Source organism: Aethalodelphis obliquidens, unplaced genomic scaffold (genome assembly GCF_003676395.1).
Source record: "Aethalodelphis obliquidens isolate GAN/ISIS:26980383/991018 unplaced genomic scaffold, ASM367639v1 scaffold57, whole genome shotgun sequence".
Lineage (NCBI taxonomy): Eukaryota > Metazoa > Chordata > Mammalia > Artiodactyla > Delphinidae > Aethalodelphis > Aethalodelphis obliquidens.
This window is the reverse complement of record NW_020838001.1, coordinates 4,616,314-4,632,439: the sequence shown is the minus strand read 5'-3', so window position 1 is coordinate 4,632,439 and position 16,126 is coordinate 4,616,314. Positions and strand designations below refer to the sequence as shown.

Below are 16,126 nucleotides of genomic sequence, written 5' to 3'. Positions count from 1 at the left end.
GTGTGTGTGTGTGTGTGTGTGTGTGTGTGTGTGTGTTAAGCGGCATATATTCTGCATTTCTTCTGAAGAAAGTCTGATCTTATTGATCCAGTGTTTTATGACCATGAAGGCAAACGCCTTCTTTTCCACCTGCTGCTCTAGGTGGAAGGAGAGTTGCTGCAGAAGTTCACCAGCGGCCACCATTTTCACTCAGCTTAAAGTTTTCACCTTGCCAGTCTCACCAGTGCATCGGGCATCTGCGTTTCTGTTTCATGAGTCCCAGCCTTTGCAGAGGGGTATTTGACCCGCCGCCTCTGCTGTCTCCAGTGCTCCTGTAAGGTGATTTGTTACCACCAGTACCCACTTCTTTGTGTGCTTACATTCTTGTTGAGCCTCGAGGTCTAAATGTCAGTTACATCCTCTTGAGGGTCTTCTAGCTCTGCACTGTGGCGACTTGGCAGGCAGCCTGCTCTAGGCCTGGAGTTGGACTGATGCCACCTTCAAGGTCCGAGGGTGGCAGGGGGTCGCAGACAGCGCCCTTCTCCAGAGGTGGAGCAAGAGGTTGCAGGGTGGTTTGGTTAGCAGAGCACAGGGAACCCCAGTGCCCTCCCTGTAAGGGTCACACGCGCGTGCACGTGTGCTTCTGTCTCCACCCGAGGCCTGGGTACGTACGGGACTCGAGACTTGGTTTGTGTGAGGTTGCTTTCTGTTTCACACTGCACATTCTCCCACGAAGGGGACCACACAGAGCCACCAGCGCCTTCACTTGAATTACTAACACGGGCATCTTCCTCCTGGAGGGCCTGCGAGGCAGCTTGAGGTAGAATAACGGTGGCCAGGCCTTTTGGTCTCGGGGCCCCTTTACACTCTTAGAAATCAAAGACCAAAAGAGCTTTTTTTGATTTGTGGTTTGTATCAATATTTATCGTATTGCAGATTAAACTGAGAAATTTAAAAAGTATTCCTTTAATAACAACTTTAATAAATACAGTTATATGCAAACAGTAACATTTGTAGTGGAAAATAACTTTTCAAAAAAATTATGGCTTTATTCAATATGTTTTGCAAATCTCCTTGATTTCTGGCTAAATAGAAGACAGGCTGGATTCTCTCAATTGCTTTTGCATTTCAGTCTGTTATAATGTGTTGTTTTGGTGAATATATATGAAGTAAAACCACCTTTACCACAGATATGTATTGGAAAAGGAAAGGGTATTTTTAATAGCCTTTTCAGATAATTATAGACATTATTCTTTGACACTATACCAAAACTTGACAAGTGACACTTTCTTAAAGTTTAATACAGTGTAGAATCTGACACCCTGTCAGTGAACCGTTTGAACTTTGTTTCACTAAAATGCATTGGTTTCTCTTACACTTGATGGCTTTGGTAATATTATGCTAGCTGAGTTATACAGATCTTCCAGCTGTTGACATCTCATTATACAGTATCAGAAAAGTACATTCGTTACTGTTCCCACTGATCTCATTGGAAAAGTCCTTAAATCTTCAGGAAACTGTGAAGCTCTTGGTGGCAGAAAGAGGTTTTCCAATATTCTAACTTTTGTTTGAATGCCTGGTTTTTGTCACCGGCAACAACTATAAGTTGTTTTCCTTAAAGTGACAGGCTCACTTCATTCATTTTTCAGGAAAATATCTGCTGTATACCCAGGTGTGAATAACCATAGTTTTTCTGTCGGTTGTTCTTTCAAGTACATGGTTCCATGAGAAAGCGTCCAGTTGAGCTCACAACCCAAACAGTTGCACAGGTGCTTTTCCCAAGGCAGCAGAAATGCTTGATGTGTACTTGTCATTTCATTGTACAGAGTGCTAAGATGCATCGTCAGGGGTTGGAATTTAGTAAAGTCTGCACTCAGGCACTAGCAGTTTCACCCACCTTTGCTTTTGTGCCGATCATCACTTCGAATGTCAGTGCAGTGGAAAAAGCATGTAACATGTAACGTCTTGGTATTATGAGCAGTTTTGATTTTATGGACCGCCTGAGGGGTGGGTCTCGGGGTCTGGGAGTAACACTTCGAGAACCTGTGGTGTGGAAGTCGGACTGTGGACACAAAGCCAATGTGGAGCTCTGGTTCCATCAGTTAATACGCTGTCCATGGGACTCGAGGGAGGCTACCAAGCCCTGTCTTCTCATCTAGAACATAAAGACATGGCCATCTTTATGATTGTTGTGAGAACTGATGGGAGAACTAAGGAAAATATTCCTTCTTTGGTGCCTAGTCCGTACTAGGCCCTAGTAAAAGTTATTTTCCTTTTTTGGGACATTGCGAAGGCATTGGGGATGGGAGTGTGGGGCGAGGTAGAGAGAAAAAGGAAGGGTCAGTTTGCTTTAGAACGTGCCTGCAACCCAAGCCCTTCTTTCTGGCTTACACCTCCTGGAGGAAGGGGGAGAAGAGTGGAAAGGGAACAGCAGGTCTTCCTGGGGCTCTTTATGTGGGGTTGTCTTAGGGTCTCTGGACCCATCCATTCTCTGTGTGTGATCCAGTGTCACTGGAGCTAAAGAGCCAACTTCTCTGAAAATTAACCGTGTCTTCCGATTGCTCTCATCTCCTGGGCATTGGGCTCGTTACAGATAAGACGGAGGGGGGTGTTTGTATTTCTCTTCCTCATCATGGGTGGTTCTGTAAGATACGTGATGGTGGGTCTGCGGTGCGTGCAGGATGTGACCCCGTCGCGAATTGGAGTGTCCATTGTGGCTGAAGGGGTGCTGACTGCACGTGGCTCCTGGTCGAAGTTTTGCTGCTTCCCAGCACAGTGACCTTGAGCAGGTCCCTTCACTTTGTCGAGTCCCTTCACTTTGTTGAGTCCCTTCACGATTCCTTTATGAGCTAGGGCTTAGGGTAGGTGCCCTGCATCTGCTGCAGGGGGTGGTTGATTGTGAGGCTTTAAGCACCTGGGAAGTTCTAAGTGGTGTTCAAGGGCAAGAGAACACTGACGAGTGCCCAGCAGCAGAGGTGCTGGTGGAGAAGGACAGGACCTGCACTGTCAGAGGACAGAGAGCCAGCCCCTCATGGTGGCCACGAGCATTGGCTTTCCAGTCAGACCACCTGCGTTGGAGTGTCCACTCCTCCGCGGTGTGACCTTGGGCAGGTTAGCCAACCTTTCTGCGCTTCAGTTTTTTCATCTGAAAACAGCCATCAAAATAACTTCCACAACATTACCTGCCTTTGAGGTAATGATAAAGCTGAAGTGCAGAGCTGAGCTTCTGGCCCAAGGGAGACGCTCAGTCCCAGGGAGCTCTTATCAAGGTCAGGGCTACAGCGGGCTTTTCCTGGGTATGGAAAAGTTAGTTTTCAGGGAACTTAGTGAGATGTGTGGTTTAGTCAAAGGCTTGTAGCAAAACCTGTATTTGAAAGCAGCTGTCATTTAATGGGGTAGGGTGGTAAGTCCTAGGGCAGCCGGTCAGAACGGGACGACACCTCGCTCAGCGCAGTGGCTGTGCTCAGTCAGGGAGCCCTTATGTGAGACTCCCCTAGGTGCTTAGGGAGAAAAAGGGTGTAAGCTGGTGGTGTCTTCTCCATGCCCTGAGGGTGCTGGTTCTGAAAATTCCCTAACATTCTTGGCAAAATTGCATTTGAAGCATTACTTTGATGACCTTGACGTGGGAAATAGGACAGAGAGAAGCTAAAACAGTTCCTCAGATGTCTTGGATTACTCTGTTTTAGTTCCTGAAGAGATCATTTGCACGTGTCTTCTTGAGCAAAACAGGCACAGGTGTTTCTACCTGGTTGACCTGGATGTAAGGCCCGTAGCAGATGTTTGGTCAGGTGTGCCCTAGCGGCAGATCAGTGGGCTGGGAATCAGAAGACCTGGGTCCTGAGCCCCAGTCCTGGCTCTGCCACTACCTGCAGGTGGACCTTGGGGAAGTCCCTTCAGTTTCCTGGACCTCAGGTTTGAGACCTGGTCATCCTGAAGGCCTGGGGCTTCTGAAGGCTCAGACAGAGTCCTGGTAAACTGCTTTACAACCAAACTACAAGTAATTAACGTAACAAATGGCTGCTGGTAACCGAGCTCTGACCCTCCTAATGAAATATTTTCTTTCTCAGTGATGTTACAGCCTTTCGATTATGATCCCAATGAGAAAAGTAAACACAAGTTTATGGTTCAGTCTATGTTTGCTCCAACTGACACTTCTGATATGGAAGCAGTAGTAAGTACTGAATGCTTCTTATTTTTTTCAGTAATTAAAAGAAATGATTAGGTGCAGAATTGTGGGTGCATGCATTTCAAAATGTGTCAAAATTGATTTTAAAGGGGAATGGTGCCTTCAGGGAGGTTTGTGCTTTGACTGCCTTTATGGTTTTTCTAAAACTTTGATTTTAACATTTCATGTAACTTTTTAGAACACTCTTCTGACTTTTATATCTGGTTGCCTTCAGCAGTTCCTTCTTCTGGTGGATTGTGTCTTGAATGGTCTGAGGATTCTCTCCCTTCACCCCCCTCCCATTCCCCCCACAGAAAAGGACAGTTTTCACTATAGAGAACCTTCCTACCACATCTTCCCCATCTTCCAGAACCCAGAGGGATGGGAGAGAGTTGAATACTAAATATCCTTCAACCCTTTAGGCATTTTTTTTTTCATGCTTGGTTCTGGTAAGCGTGATTCTGGGTTTTTTGTTGTTGTTGTTGTTTTCCCCAAGTTTCCTTCATTTTTTTTTTCCCCTGCTTAAATACATGTTTAACTCTGTCTCTTAATTTTGGTAAAAATAAGATGACTTCATTTTCATAAAATAAATAATTGATATATTACAGTTGGCCCTTCATTTCTGTGGGTTCTGCATCTGTGGATGTGGGCCAGCGGTCCTAGCATTTTATGTGAGGGACTTGAGATTTTGGTAGCCGTGGGGGCGGGGCCCTGCAATCAATCCCTCGTATTGATTTTTCTAGAAGAAGATTATAATGGTAGTTCTTCCCCAAGGTTTCACTTGAATAAATCAGCAGGCATCCTGGTGCTGTGAGTGTGTATCACAATATACGGATAAACCTTAAAAAAATCCACAGCACCAGTGAGGACAGACTGTGTAGCCCTCACAGTTTGGGAAAGAAGGGCAGGACTGCCGCAAGGTTTTCACTGCTTTGCAGTTCGCCAACTGAAACTAAGAGACTGAAGTCATCCGAGGAATGGCTGCAAATTTGAGTTAGCTGGGATGCACACTGTACCGCTGCTTCTCTTTCACAGTTGTATACTAGGTGCTGTTTTCATGCACAGCCTACCTTCGTGTCCCCGTGCCACCACACAGCTGCTGCTTTTCATCTCGGAAAAGCATAACCGACCACCTTCACGCATGTTTAACTTCTGGGTAGGAAATGAAGGGTAAGCTAGATATTTGGGGGTTTCAGAGAGATCAGGGAGAGTAGGCTTCCTTTAAGATTCCTTCGAAGAGGAATGACTGTTGAGACATTCGCTGCTTTTATTTCCTGGAACATGATGTGTCACTTCATGTTACTTTGTGTGACCAAGGAAATGTATGGCAAATGCAGAATGTGGAATATCCAGGAATATAATCTGTTTGGCTTCTGCTGCATGGCTTGGTGAGAAGAGCATGGGCTTGGGTGCCTTGGGTGTGAAGCTGAGTTCTGCCTCTTACTAACATTGTGGCCTTGGGCGATGTTCATTAACTCTCTTGAGGGTTTGGTCACGTGTAAAATGGGGATGAACACCTAGTTCACGTGGCTGTGGTGGGATTAAATGTGCTGTGTATGTAGAACTTGGCGTAGTGTCTGGCATCTGGCGGCTGTTTTATCTGAGCACTGTTATAGGCCAGGCACTCTATATACAATAAAGGTGAATTTTGCTTCCATGATAACTTTTATAACAGTTAAAAATTTTTTATATGAAATGTACATTGTTGGAAATTTTGGAAATATACAAATGAGCAAAAATAAAACTAAGTGACCTGTAATTTGTTTATACTAAACCCAACCACTGTTAATGAGAGCCTTGTGCTTTTTCTTTACTTTAAAATATTTTTCTTTATATTGTGATATACAGAAAGTTGAAAAAATAGTAGTGCCTACTCATCTAACCTTTACTAAGATGCACCGTTTAACATTTTGCCACGTTTGCTTCGTTGCTGTCATAAACTTCCTTTTTTGCTGAACTACTTGGCTGTAAGACACAGACTTCATGACCCTTCACCACCTATAACTGCTTCAGACAAGGACAGCCTCGTACATAGCCACAGTCCCGTTGTCACAGCTAAGAAGCTTAACATTAATTCAGTAATGTTTGATAGAGAAACCCATACCCATGGTCACCATTTTCCAGTTGTTCCAGAAATGGCCTTTAGGTTTTCTTCTCCTGGAGCACCCTCACCCTTTTTACAGTCCAGGCCAGTTGACTTGCAGAATGTCCCACATTCTGGATTTGTCCAATTATTTCCTCATGATTAAATTCAGGTTAAATGTTTTTGCTTTCTTTTTTTTTTATTTTGGCAAGAATATTCCCTAGGTGGTGTCATGTATGATGCACCATATTAGAAGGCGTTTAATGCCGTGTTGTCCCTCTTTTGGTGACACTAAGTTTGATTACTTGGTTAAGATGGTGAATGCCAACTCTCCCCAGTGTCAAAGCACATTTTCCCCTTGTGGTTAATAGGTAATCTGTGATACTCAGAGTAATCAGATACTTGGAGACCACATGAACATCCTGCTTGCCGGCAGTCTTTCACTTGGTGATTTTTGGCGCCCAGAGATGATCCTTGCCTGATGTTCTTTTGACACACGCACGCAGGCACACGTACACTGTGTGTGTGTGCGCGCGCGCGTGCAGAGGAACAGACTTAAGATATTGCTTGTAGTTTCTTCACTTAACATCCTGCGAATTTTCCCCACGCAATTAAACACTCCTCAGTATCCCTTGAATGGCATGCTATTCCATTGACTGTACCTGCCATGGTTTATTTGGTGGTTCCCTATTGTTCAACACAAAGATTATTTCCCATTTTTAGCTCTTGGTACTGTGTTGCTCTCGCTGCCTCCTGCATGGTTCTGGGGTGAGGGTGGGGGAGTTCGTTCCTTTTTCTGTATTGCAGCCTTCCTGCTATGCTGGTCTGTAATGATCAGAACACCTGGGATTCCTGTCCTCCACTGCCAAGAGGAGGAGGAGTAAGCCAGAAGTGCATCGTCCCAGGACATGGATTTAGTCAGGGAGATATTACTACCAGCACACTGAGGCAGTGGGGGGCAGCCCAGACAGTGGCGATCACAGGGAGTGGCCTGCCAGTTCTTGTGCCCTGTTGGTAGTTGGCAGTGTTCTAAAACCACTCCCAGATAGCACATGCTACTCTCTCTTAAGAAGGACGTGCCCTGTGAAGTAAGTTGTGTTTTCTTAAGGAGAGCCCAGATGTCCTTAGGCCATCCAGTTGTAGTTTAGAAGATTCCTCTTGGGTCAGCGGTGGTCTTCTCTGTCCCGTGTGCTTCCCGCAGACTGGCGACAGGAGGAGCGCTGGTGGGCTCTGAGGGGTCCGGCAGCAAGACTGGGGTCTGTGAAGAAGAGTATATATTCAGGAGAGCTAGTGCGTTTAATCTTGTCATGTTAAAAGTATTGAAATCTCAGCAGACTTAAGTTCTTTATTTGATATACATCAGGCCTTTCTCATTAAGAGTATTTTTCTGAAATTGTCAGTTATAGGAAGAAAATTATTCTTCCAGCAGCTTTATAATATCCTGATTATTAAATTTAAATTGTTTTAGTGGAAGGAGGCAAAACCGGAAGACCTTATGGATTCAAAACTTAGATGTGTGTTTGAATTGCCAGCAGAAAATGATAAACCAGTAAGTATGTTTCTAGTTAACAGTAATTGATGTTGCAAGCTGATGCTTATTTGCATACCGTCTCCCGCAAAACCAAGATTTAAGTTGGCAAATTATTTTCCTTCTTCTGATGTATGAAGAAAAAAATAAGCTGAAGTTAACAAGTAAGTGGGCCTTCATGAAATCTGCCTTTGAGAGACTTGCAGAAAGACAGCTAATTGAAACATTTTTTCCCTTTGAAAAGTGCAACCTGTTGGCTGTTGAAATGTCATAAATTCCAAAGAGCTTCTGTGACTTGGCAAAGTTATAGGTTGCTATTTAACGGTGGGTAAGACCAAAACGGAATAATTTGCCGCTTATCGTGGTGCTTGGTGGACAGGTGGTGGTGAGCTCTGAGGTTCTGTTGTTCTACAGAGTGCCGCCTGTAGGCTTCCCCGTCTACACTTTCCCTCAGCACCACCTCTCTACCCCTTGAACCCCACCCACCTCTTCAGTCAAAATATGCTTTTAGATTAGGATTTCTCAACCTCAGCACTATTAACACTTGGGCTGGATAATTCTTTGCCGTGGGGGCAGTCCTGTGCCTTGTAGGATGTGTAGCGGTATCCTTGACCTCTGCCCACTAGATACCAGTAGCACCCCCTAGTTGTGACAACCAAAAATGTCTCCGGATATTGCCAAATGTGCCCTTGCTGGGGCAGAATGATTCCCTGTTGAGAATCGCCCCCTTTGCTTTTCGAGCGTGTGAGGGCAAGGAGCGACTTCCTCCAAGCTGTCAGCTCTCTCTTCTCTGTGTGAAACCCAAGGGATAAGCCTGTCGTGGCCCTGGCTTGTGAACAGTTGGAGAGAGAAGATTGTATCAGTAATGCTAATGTGGACCTCCCTTCAACCTAGTCAAAAAACTTACAATAAATTGTATTAAAAACACAGTTTAAAACACATGTAGAACATTCAGCCACCCTGGCTGTTAACAGCTGGAGGTGGGAGATAGAAATGCTCACCTCCTCAACATTGTCCATAGCCGTCTCCAGGAATGCTGATGCTTTGTGTCGAAACCACGTAGCATTTTTTTTCTGCTCAGTAATTGACCACTATCGTTATCCTGTTGGTTTGAATGGCACTGGTCTTTTTTTCTTTTTTTCCTTCCCATTCCCATTCCAGTCCTGGGAAGGTCAGTTGTGGACGCTGTGAGATCTGTGTTCTGGCCCTAGCTCTGTGCTAGGTGATTAGCTCTGTAAGCTGGGGCCTTGCCTTTCAGGGCCTCACTCTTCTCACTTGGGAGAGACGAAGGGTAGAGCTCCTAGTTTTCAGTTTGCTGCATGGAACCCCCAGGGCAACGATCCCCAGTTATTTTATTTTCCCGACACACCTGAGTGCTTCCATGCCCTCTCCCCACTTACTGATTCATCCCCCGCCGGTCTCCAGAGTGTGTCACAGCACAGTCTTGGCCGAGGAAATGGAGGAATGTGGTGCTTCCCCAGACTGAAATATTGTAGACACTGAGTTTACTGCACCTTCCTTCCATCTTCATGAAATAAATCGCCCTCTGTGTTACGTCCCCTCTGGCCGCCTTCCGAGACCCCCACTCAGCCAGCCCTGGGGGTGTTCAGACCTTCGTGGTGACAGTAATTTGTGGATGGTAATTCCTGAGCTTGCACAGTTACAGTGTGCTAATTTCTGCATGGCAGGACTTTGATAGTGCAGTATGCACGGCCCCTCCTCTCTTTCTTTGACGTGTTAGTCTCAGCCGAACTTCATCATTTGCCCTTATCCATGATTTCTGGAGCGCAGTTGCTTTAGATTATTAAGATACTAGATAAAGTAATCCATATTAAAAGTAAATGTGACATTTTACAGTGTGGATGAAACGCTACCACGTGTGGTGTTTGCTGAGAACTACTTTTTACTTTGCATTAAAAAGTCCATTACTACATAGTTGGTGACACTTGGGCTTTCATTTATTTCTGAACAGCATGATGTAGAAATAAATAAAATTATATCCACAACTGCATCAAAGACAGAAACACCAACAGTGTCTAAAGCTCTGAGTTCTTCTTTGGATGACACTGAAGTTAAGAAGGTGATGGAAGAATGTAAGCGGCTGCAGAGTGAAGTTCAGAGGCTGTGGGAAGAGAACAAGCAGTTCAAGGTAACAGCGTTTTATTTTCTGATCATCTGCAGGGAACAGGGGCTTTTTCGCTGTGATCTTGGGTGGGGAAGTTGATGGACCCCAGCATTTGTAGAGTTGTTTTATATTTGCACAATATAAACTCTTGTCACCTCGTATAAAGGCAACAAACAAACAATCCATTAGCGTAAATTGAAATTCAGTTCTGAGACTAAAAATAAAACAGCAATGGCTATCTTGAATTCACATGTTCAAACCCCACTCCATCCCCACTGGATGAGAATCTTTTTTAAGTGGGTAAATACTGACCTGTATTCTGTTTTAACACAGCATAATTCTGTTTCATGAGGATCCTAAATAGGTCTAGGCAGTAGGGTCTCATCCTGCTGTTAACGCGGTGAGGAGACTGGAGGTGGGAAGCTGTCGCCGTACATGGGTGGAAATTACAGGGAACCAGAGTCTCCAGCTTGTGGCCATTGACCCGGCGGTTGGCATTGGAGGGAAGCAGGTGCATTTCGCTTGGTCTTGGAGGCCTGCAGTGTTGTGGAAATGACCAGCCAAACTTGGGCTCGCTGTGAATCTTTTTTAGTCACGGCGGCTCCCAGGCCTCTGTTCGCAAAACCCCTTTAAGGCCCCTTCCAGTGTTAAAAGTATGTCTGTTTCATACGCAGTATTAAAGAGAGCATTTCTGAACGTCTGATCATAGGGTCTTTCGTTGCAGCTTAAATCTCGAGGCCGATCTGTTCTCTGCATCGTGATCATGTCCCCCAACCACATGATAGGCTTTTTTCACTGCGTAGCGCCAGGTGCACGTCATAAATTCGTGGCAGTTGACTTTCCTTCTCTTATTCTAGCAAGGTAGTAGATACAGGAGGGCTGACAGAGTTTGGGAAATGGCATCATCTTCTTTCTTGGCAGTAATCTTGATTTGACTTCCTTTAGTAAGGAGTAAATTATGAAGCTGACACGCTACTTTTTGGCTAAAAATCTAAGATACGCCTAGAGGTTCTCCTTGAATGTATTGCTCTTCAGAAACAGACTTCTGTGCCATTTAAAGTGATAAATAGGTAGAAATAGCTTCTATATAAACCCAATAAAATAAATGCTGTATTGCTGTGCCCATTTTTTTTTAAAGTTAATCGAATAGCACCAGTCATTTATCACTGCGCAGTCGTATTGGCCATGCCCCGTGAGCAGAGCGTCTTTTAAAATATTATCGGGCGAATCTTGACATTAGAAGATTCTTTATCTTGCCAAACACTGATTTCTTGTTTTGTGTTGTTTCCTCCTGTCACTTGGCCAGCACATTTCCTAAGGCCCTACCTTGTACCCCGCTCTGTGGATACAGACACGGGCAGTCCCTGCCCTTAAGATAAGCTCCCTTGTTAACCAGGGTAGCCGGGGAGGCCCCGACACGAATACTGATACCGAGTGTGATGAGCGGTTCCACCGAGGTGGCCATGAGTGTCACGGAAAGTCTGCTCGGTGGGTTGATGCCTCTTGTCTTCAAGACCCGCTAGGCACTTGCTGAATGTGAATGGACTGAAGCAGAAGAAGAGAAGGTGCAGCTGCTGTGTGGGCGTCAGGGATGAGTCGAGGGGTAACTAGCCGGGGTAGGAAAGCCTTGGTGTGCGCCCCGTTTGGGGACGTGGAGAAAGCAAAAGTTTCTGTTCGTACAGGTCTGTGTGTGCGGGGGAAAATGGCCAAGTTATCTTCACACGTATGAGAAAGAGAGTCATTTCCTTGGTGGGAATTCCATGCGTTAAGTAGAAAATATTTGAGATGCATGTATCAAGCTCATTTTAATATTACACACATCACAGTTTTGATCCAGCAGTCTACCTGTAACTCATCAGATATCAACTATATACAGAGCTCTACCTTTGAAAACTTCCAGGTCCCCCACTTGGTCGTTTCTTGTGATTCTTTTCTCTGAAGAGTTTTTTTCTGTAAATCATGGGGAACCAGGGAGTCCCCTGCTTAGATGTGTGGTATAAAAAGGTACCCAGCAGCACTGTGTAGGATGGATGGGAGAAAAGAGGGGCTCCCGGCAGTATTTTTGTGGTGGCCTCAAGCCAGTCTCTTCTTCTGTGTAGGCTTGTTTCTCCATTTGCAAAACGAGGAGGTTGGACCTCATCATGTGATCGAGTCTGGGCATCACCGCCTCCCCGCCGCGTCCCCCAAGCTGTACAGTTGACTGCTGCTCTGGTGCCTTGGACTGTCTTTGAAACGTGTGTTTGCTCCCGTAGGAAGAAGATGGACTTCGGATGAGGAAGGCAGCGCAGAGCAACAGCCCCGTTCCCGTGTTAGCTGCGGCTGGGAAGGAGGAGGGCCTCAGCACCCGGCTACTCGCGCTGGTGGTTTTGTTCTTTATCGTCGGTGTAATCATAGGGAAGATCGCCTTGTAGAGGCAGCAGGCAAAGGATGGTAAATTGGATTGATGGCTCCGCCATGTCATGGGATTTAAGTGTATCATAACCGCGTGTAAAAAGAAGTTAATGTATGATGACATCTCACAGGTCTTGCCTTTAAATTACCCCTCCCTGCGCGTGTGTGCTGCCGCACGCGTGCACACACACACATAGAACATAAAATAACAATCTTTTAGAAAGTTTAACACGTATAGTAAATGATCGGGGGAAAAGAATGATCCTTATTAATGACAAGGGAAACCATGATTAAACGAGACTGGCATGTTGTACATGTCATTTTAAACACTTGTAGCCTTGGTCCATGTTGCTCATCACCTCTCTTCCAACACGACACTCTTCCTTGCCTGTTGGTGCTGGCCCTCGGGGAGCTGGAGCCCAGCGCGGTGGAGAGTGCATCCCCCGCAAGGCGTCCTCCCCGCACTGCTCGCTCCCTCCGGGCTGCTCCTCCATGTCTGCCCCGGCCATCAGTTCCCTGGGACTGATGGAGAGAGTCTGAGGCCGAGAAGAACGGCGCTGTGGCAGCATCGGCTATGCTGGGAGGTGTATGTTGCCCGAGTGACCCAATACTCTGGAAATAGAAGTCAGTGAAGGCTTTGTTCTCTTAAAGGGACCAAGCTAGATAACCATTGGTTCATGTCATGAGATTGAATTGTTATTCAGAGATGTTTAATGCATATTTAACTTATTTAATGTATTTCATCTCATGTTTTCTTGTCACAAGATTATAATTAACTCTGTGGCCTAAAATCACCTGTGCTACCTAACTCTGCTGGGTGAAGCTGGCATTGTTGCTGGAGGTTCTGGGCTGTACACACAGATGGAGGTGCGGCTCATTGGAACGCTGGAAAACGGCTGCCGGGAAGTGGTTTTCTGTGCAAATAAGTAACGACTCTCGTAGGGAGGGGAGTGCTTAGTAGTGGCAGTCAGCTCTAGGTCACGCTCTCTGTGGGGAAGGGCAGCCGATCTCTGTACTGTTCTTTCTTTCTCCACTCCTCAGCCACCACTCACGCTTCAGCACACGTGCCCCAGTGTGGCCCTGACCTTCCCCGTGTGGCCCTAGCTGGGGATCAGGGCATGTGAGTCAGGCAGCAGAGGGGTGAGCAGAGAGGAAACCGGCTCGGTGGGGTTGGGAGGGGGTGGGAGAGAAACGTCAGATAATCCGTCAAGTAGTGATCGAGAGTTTGTGAATTAATTTTATGCCATAAAAGACCAATCCAATTCTGTTCGACTATGTAGCATCTTTAAAAGAAAAAAAAATTAAAATAAAGCCCCCAAATTAAGAGTTCTTTTGTCATTTTGTCACTTGTGCTAAATGGCGGGGGGAGGGAGACATTATTTTTATCATTATTATTTTGTCATTGGAAGGTTGATTTAAAAATGAACCCTATCGATGAGAAATATAACATGTTTACTGTACATCCTGAGAACTCGCGGTAAACGTTGACTAGACCTCGTTCTCGACCACACACCCATGGCGTGAAGCTATGGAAGGCCGGCTGCCCGGTTATAACTTACTCTCCAGTCTCTATTCCGTGTGGACCCAGGTACTTAGGAAAAGGAGTGAGAAGACTGAGCTGGGAAGCCTGTGCTTCCTGCTGTTTTCTCCAAGTGGAGTAAAACCTATCTGAGTGTAGGAGTTGCAACGAATTGCTCTTCATGTGGCTTCTAACACCTCATGACCTTGAAAGGAGAGTGATGGGGGGGGTGCCTCAAATAGTGCCTGGGGGTGCAGTACAGTCCCATTCCTCTAGAGCAGGAGTTGGTAGACGTTTTCTTAAAGGATGTTGCCGTGTGTACCATTGAAACTTTATTCACAAGAACAGCTGCTGGGATTTGGCCCGTGAGGCTGGAGTTTGCTGGCGCCTGTGGTCGAGTGACCAGGTTCTCAAAAAGCGTACCTGGGACACTTGTGTCTTAGGTCTTTGGAAGTGACTAAGTGTTTCGTGTGCATCTAGAAGGAATTTAGCTTCTCCGAGGATGGTGGCATTTTGTGTGTAGCTAAAAATCAAAATCTAAAATCCAAAGTTGTCTCTTAAAACTAATCATCCTGTGAAACCTCTTTCTGTTTTCGGGGCTAGGACTTGGTGAGCACCTGTTGAGCTTTTTGAGTGAGTGGAAAAAGGGAACATCTCCCCCCCGCCCCAGGGAGAGGAGGAGGGTGGTGATGGGCAGAGCGGACACCATGCCAGTGACCCTGGTCAGTGAAGTGTGTGTCAGGGAGGAGAACGTGTGTGGAGCAGGCACTGCTCTGGTTCAGGGACCATTTTAAGAGCCACAGACACTCAAGACCTCGAACCTGGAGGAGCACGCACTTTTTTTTTTTTTAATTTTATTTATTTTTGAACGTTTTGGGTTTTCGTTGCTGCGCGCGGGCTTTTTTTAGTTGCGGCGAGCAGGGGCTACTCTTCGTTGTGGTGTGTGTGCTGCTTCTCATTGCTGTGGCTTCTCTAGTTGCAGAGCATGGGCTCTAGGCACGCGGGCTTCAGTAGTTAATGGCTCGTGGGCTCAGTAGTTGTGGCGCAGGGGTTTAGTTGCTCCGTGGCATGTGGGATCTTCCCGGACCAGGGCTCGAACCTGTGTCCCCTGCATTGGCAGGCGGATTCTTAATCACTGCGTCACCAGGGAAGTCCCAAGCATGCACATTTTGGGTGTCTTTTCTGGAAAATGAGAGTAAAGCAGGCAGATTGGATGTGCGGTCCTGCCCCGTGGTCTGTTCTGTCCTGAGAGGGTGAGAGTCAAGTCACTGGAATAAACTGGCTTAGAGCGAGCCAGGCTGAAGCTGGTTAGGGTGCTGGCCGGGAAGGGAGCCTGGGCGGGTGCAGTCAGGCTGCTCCGGTGCCTGCTGCCCTGGTTACTGGCTCACGGCACCTCTGAGAGTGGTGCCCTTGTTTTAGAAATACCCGCCACCGGGCTCGCAGATACGGGAGAGATGCAAGCAGTAACAGAGTCCTGTAAATTTTTATTGATTGAATTTAAAAATTGGTAATTTAAGCTCCCTCGGCACCTTACAAAATACCTGAAAGACCAGCAGGCTATGTTATTTGTAGGTATGAGGACCTGGCTTTCATTTTTTTTCTCCTCCTAGTTTGCATGTTTTCCTTCTCTAGTCTTCTAAACTGCTGGCACCAGTGCTAATAAATACTGATAAAATCAAAATTGATTTTTACCAGTGGACAGTTTATGCCTAGAGAGACGGCTTATACCTACATAACACAGAAGGGGGAAAAATGAAGAACCTCCAGTGATCCGTGAAAACCTAAAAGCTTTCAAAGAAATCCCAGGAACAGAATTGCTATTGGAAGATACCAGTACTGGACTTGCAGGCTGTGTTGAGTCAGATACAACTGAATGAGGTGATAGCCCAGAGCTAAATAGCCGTTCAAATTAATTTGAAAACAAGCTGTGTGTGTGTGTATATATAGCATATGTACCATATGTAAGTAGCTTAACATTTTTCAAATGGTGCCAATATTTTTTGCACACAAAAATCTTTATATTTGCAAACTCAGAATCCACACCAAAATAGAATGCCTTTTGTCATCTTCAGCTCCTTCTTCAAAGAGCTGGCCCAATTACAAGTTTCTGGTTGTGGGTTGTTTGTGAAATTCTTGATTAAAAGAAAACAAGAAAAGAAAAACGAGCAAGGTGGGACTTGGGCTCGGAAGTCACCTTGAACACTTGAGCCAACGTTTAACCTCCGAGACCTTGGCAGGTGGAGAGGCCGCTGCTCCCCCTGCTGGTGATGGCCGTTCACTGACTCGCGTCTCGCTGGGGCCCTGGGGCGGGGGCGGCCTCTTCCTGTTGAGACAGT

At 46.0% G+C, this 16,126-nt stretch overlaps 1 protein-coding gene across 3 annotated transcripts in view; it reads left to right on the top strand.

Annotated features, from left to right (window-relative positions):
• VAPB (VAMP associated protein B and C) overlaps positions 1–13,600 on the top strand; it is a 48,008-nt gene extending 34,408 nt beyond the window's left edge. For all 3 annotated transcript variants that reach the window (XM_027086895.1, XM_027086893.1, XM_027086894.1), the window contains exons 3-6: positions 4,047–4,150; positions 7,696–7,776; positions 9,728–9,904; positions 12,133–13,600. In XM_027086895.1, coding sequence (XP_026942696.1) covers positions 4,047–4,150; positions 7,696–7,776; positions 9,728–9,904; positions 12,133–12,291 — 521 coding nt within the window. In that variant the 3' untranslated portion in view covers positions 12,292–13,600. The remainder of the gene's footprint in view (positions 1–4,046; positions 4,151–7,695; positions 7,777–9,727; positions 9,905–12,132) is intronic.
• Positions 13,601–16,126: the final 2,526 nt, after the last annotated feature.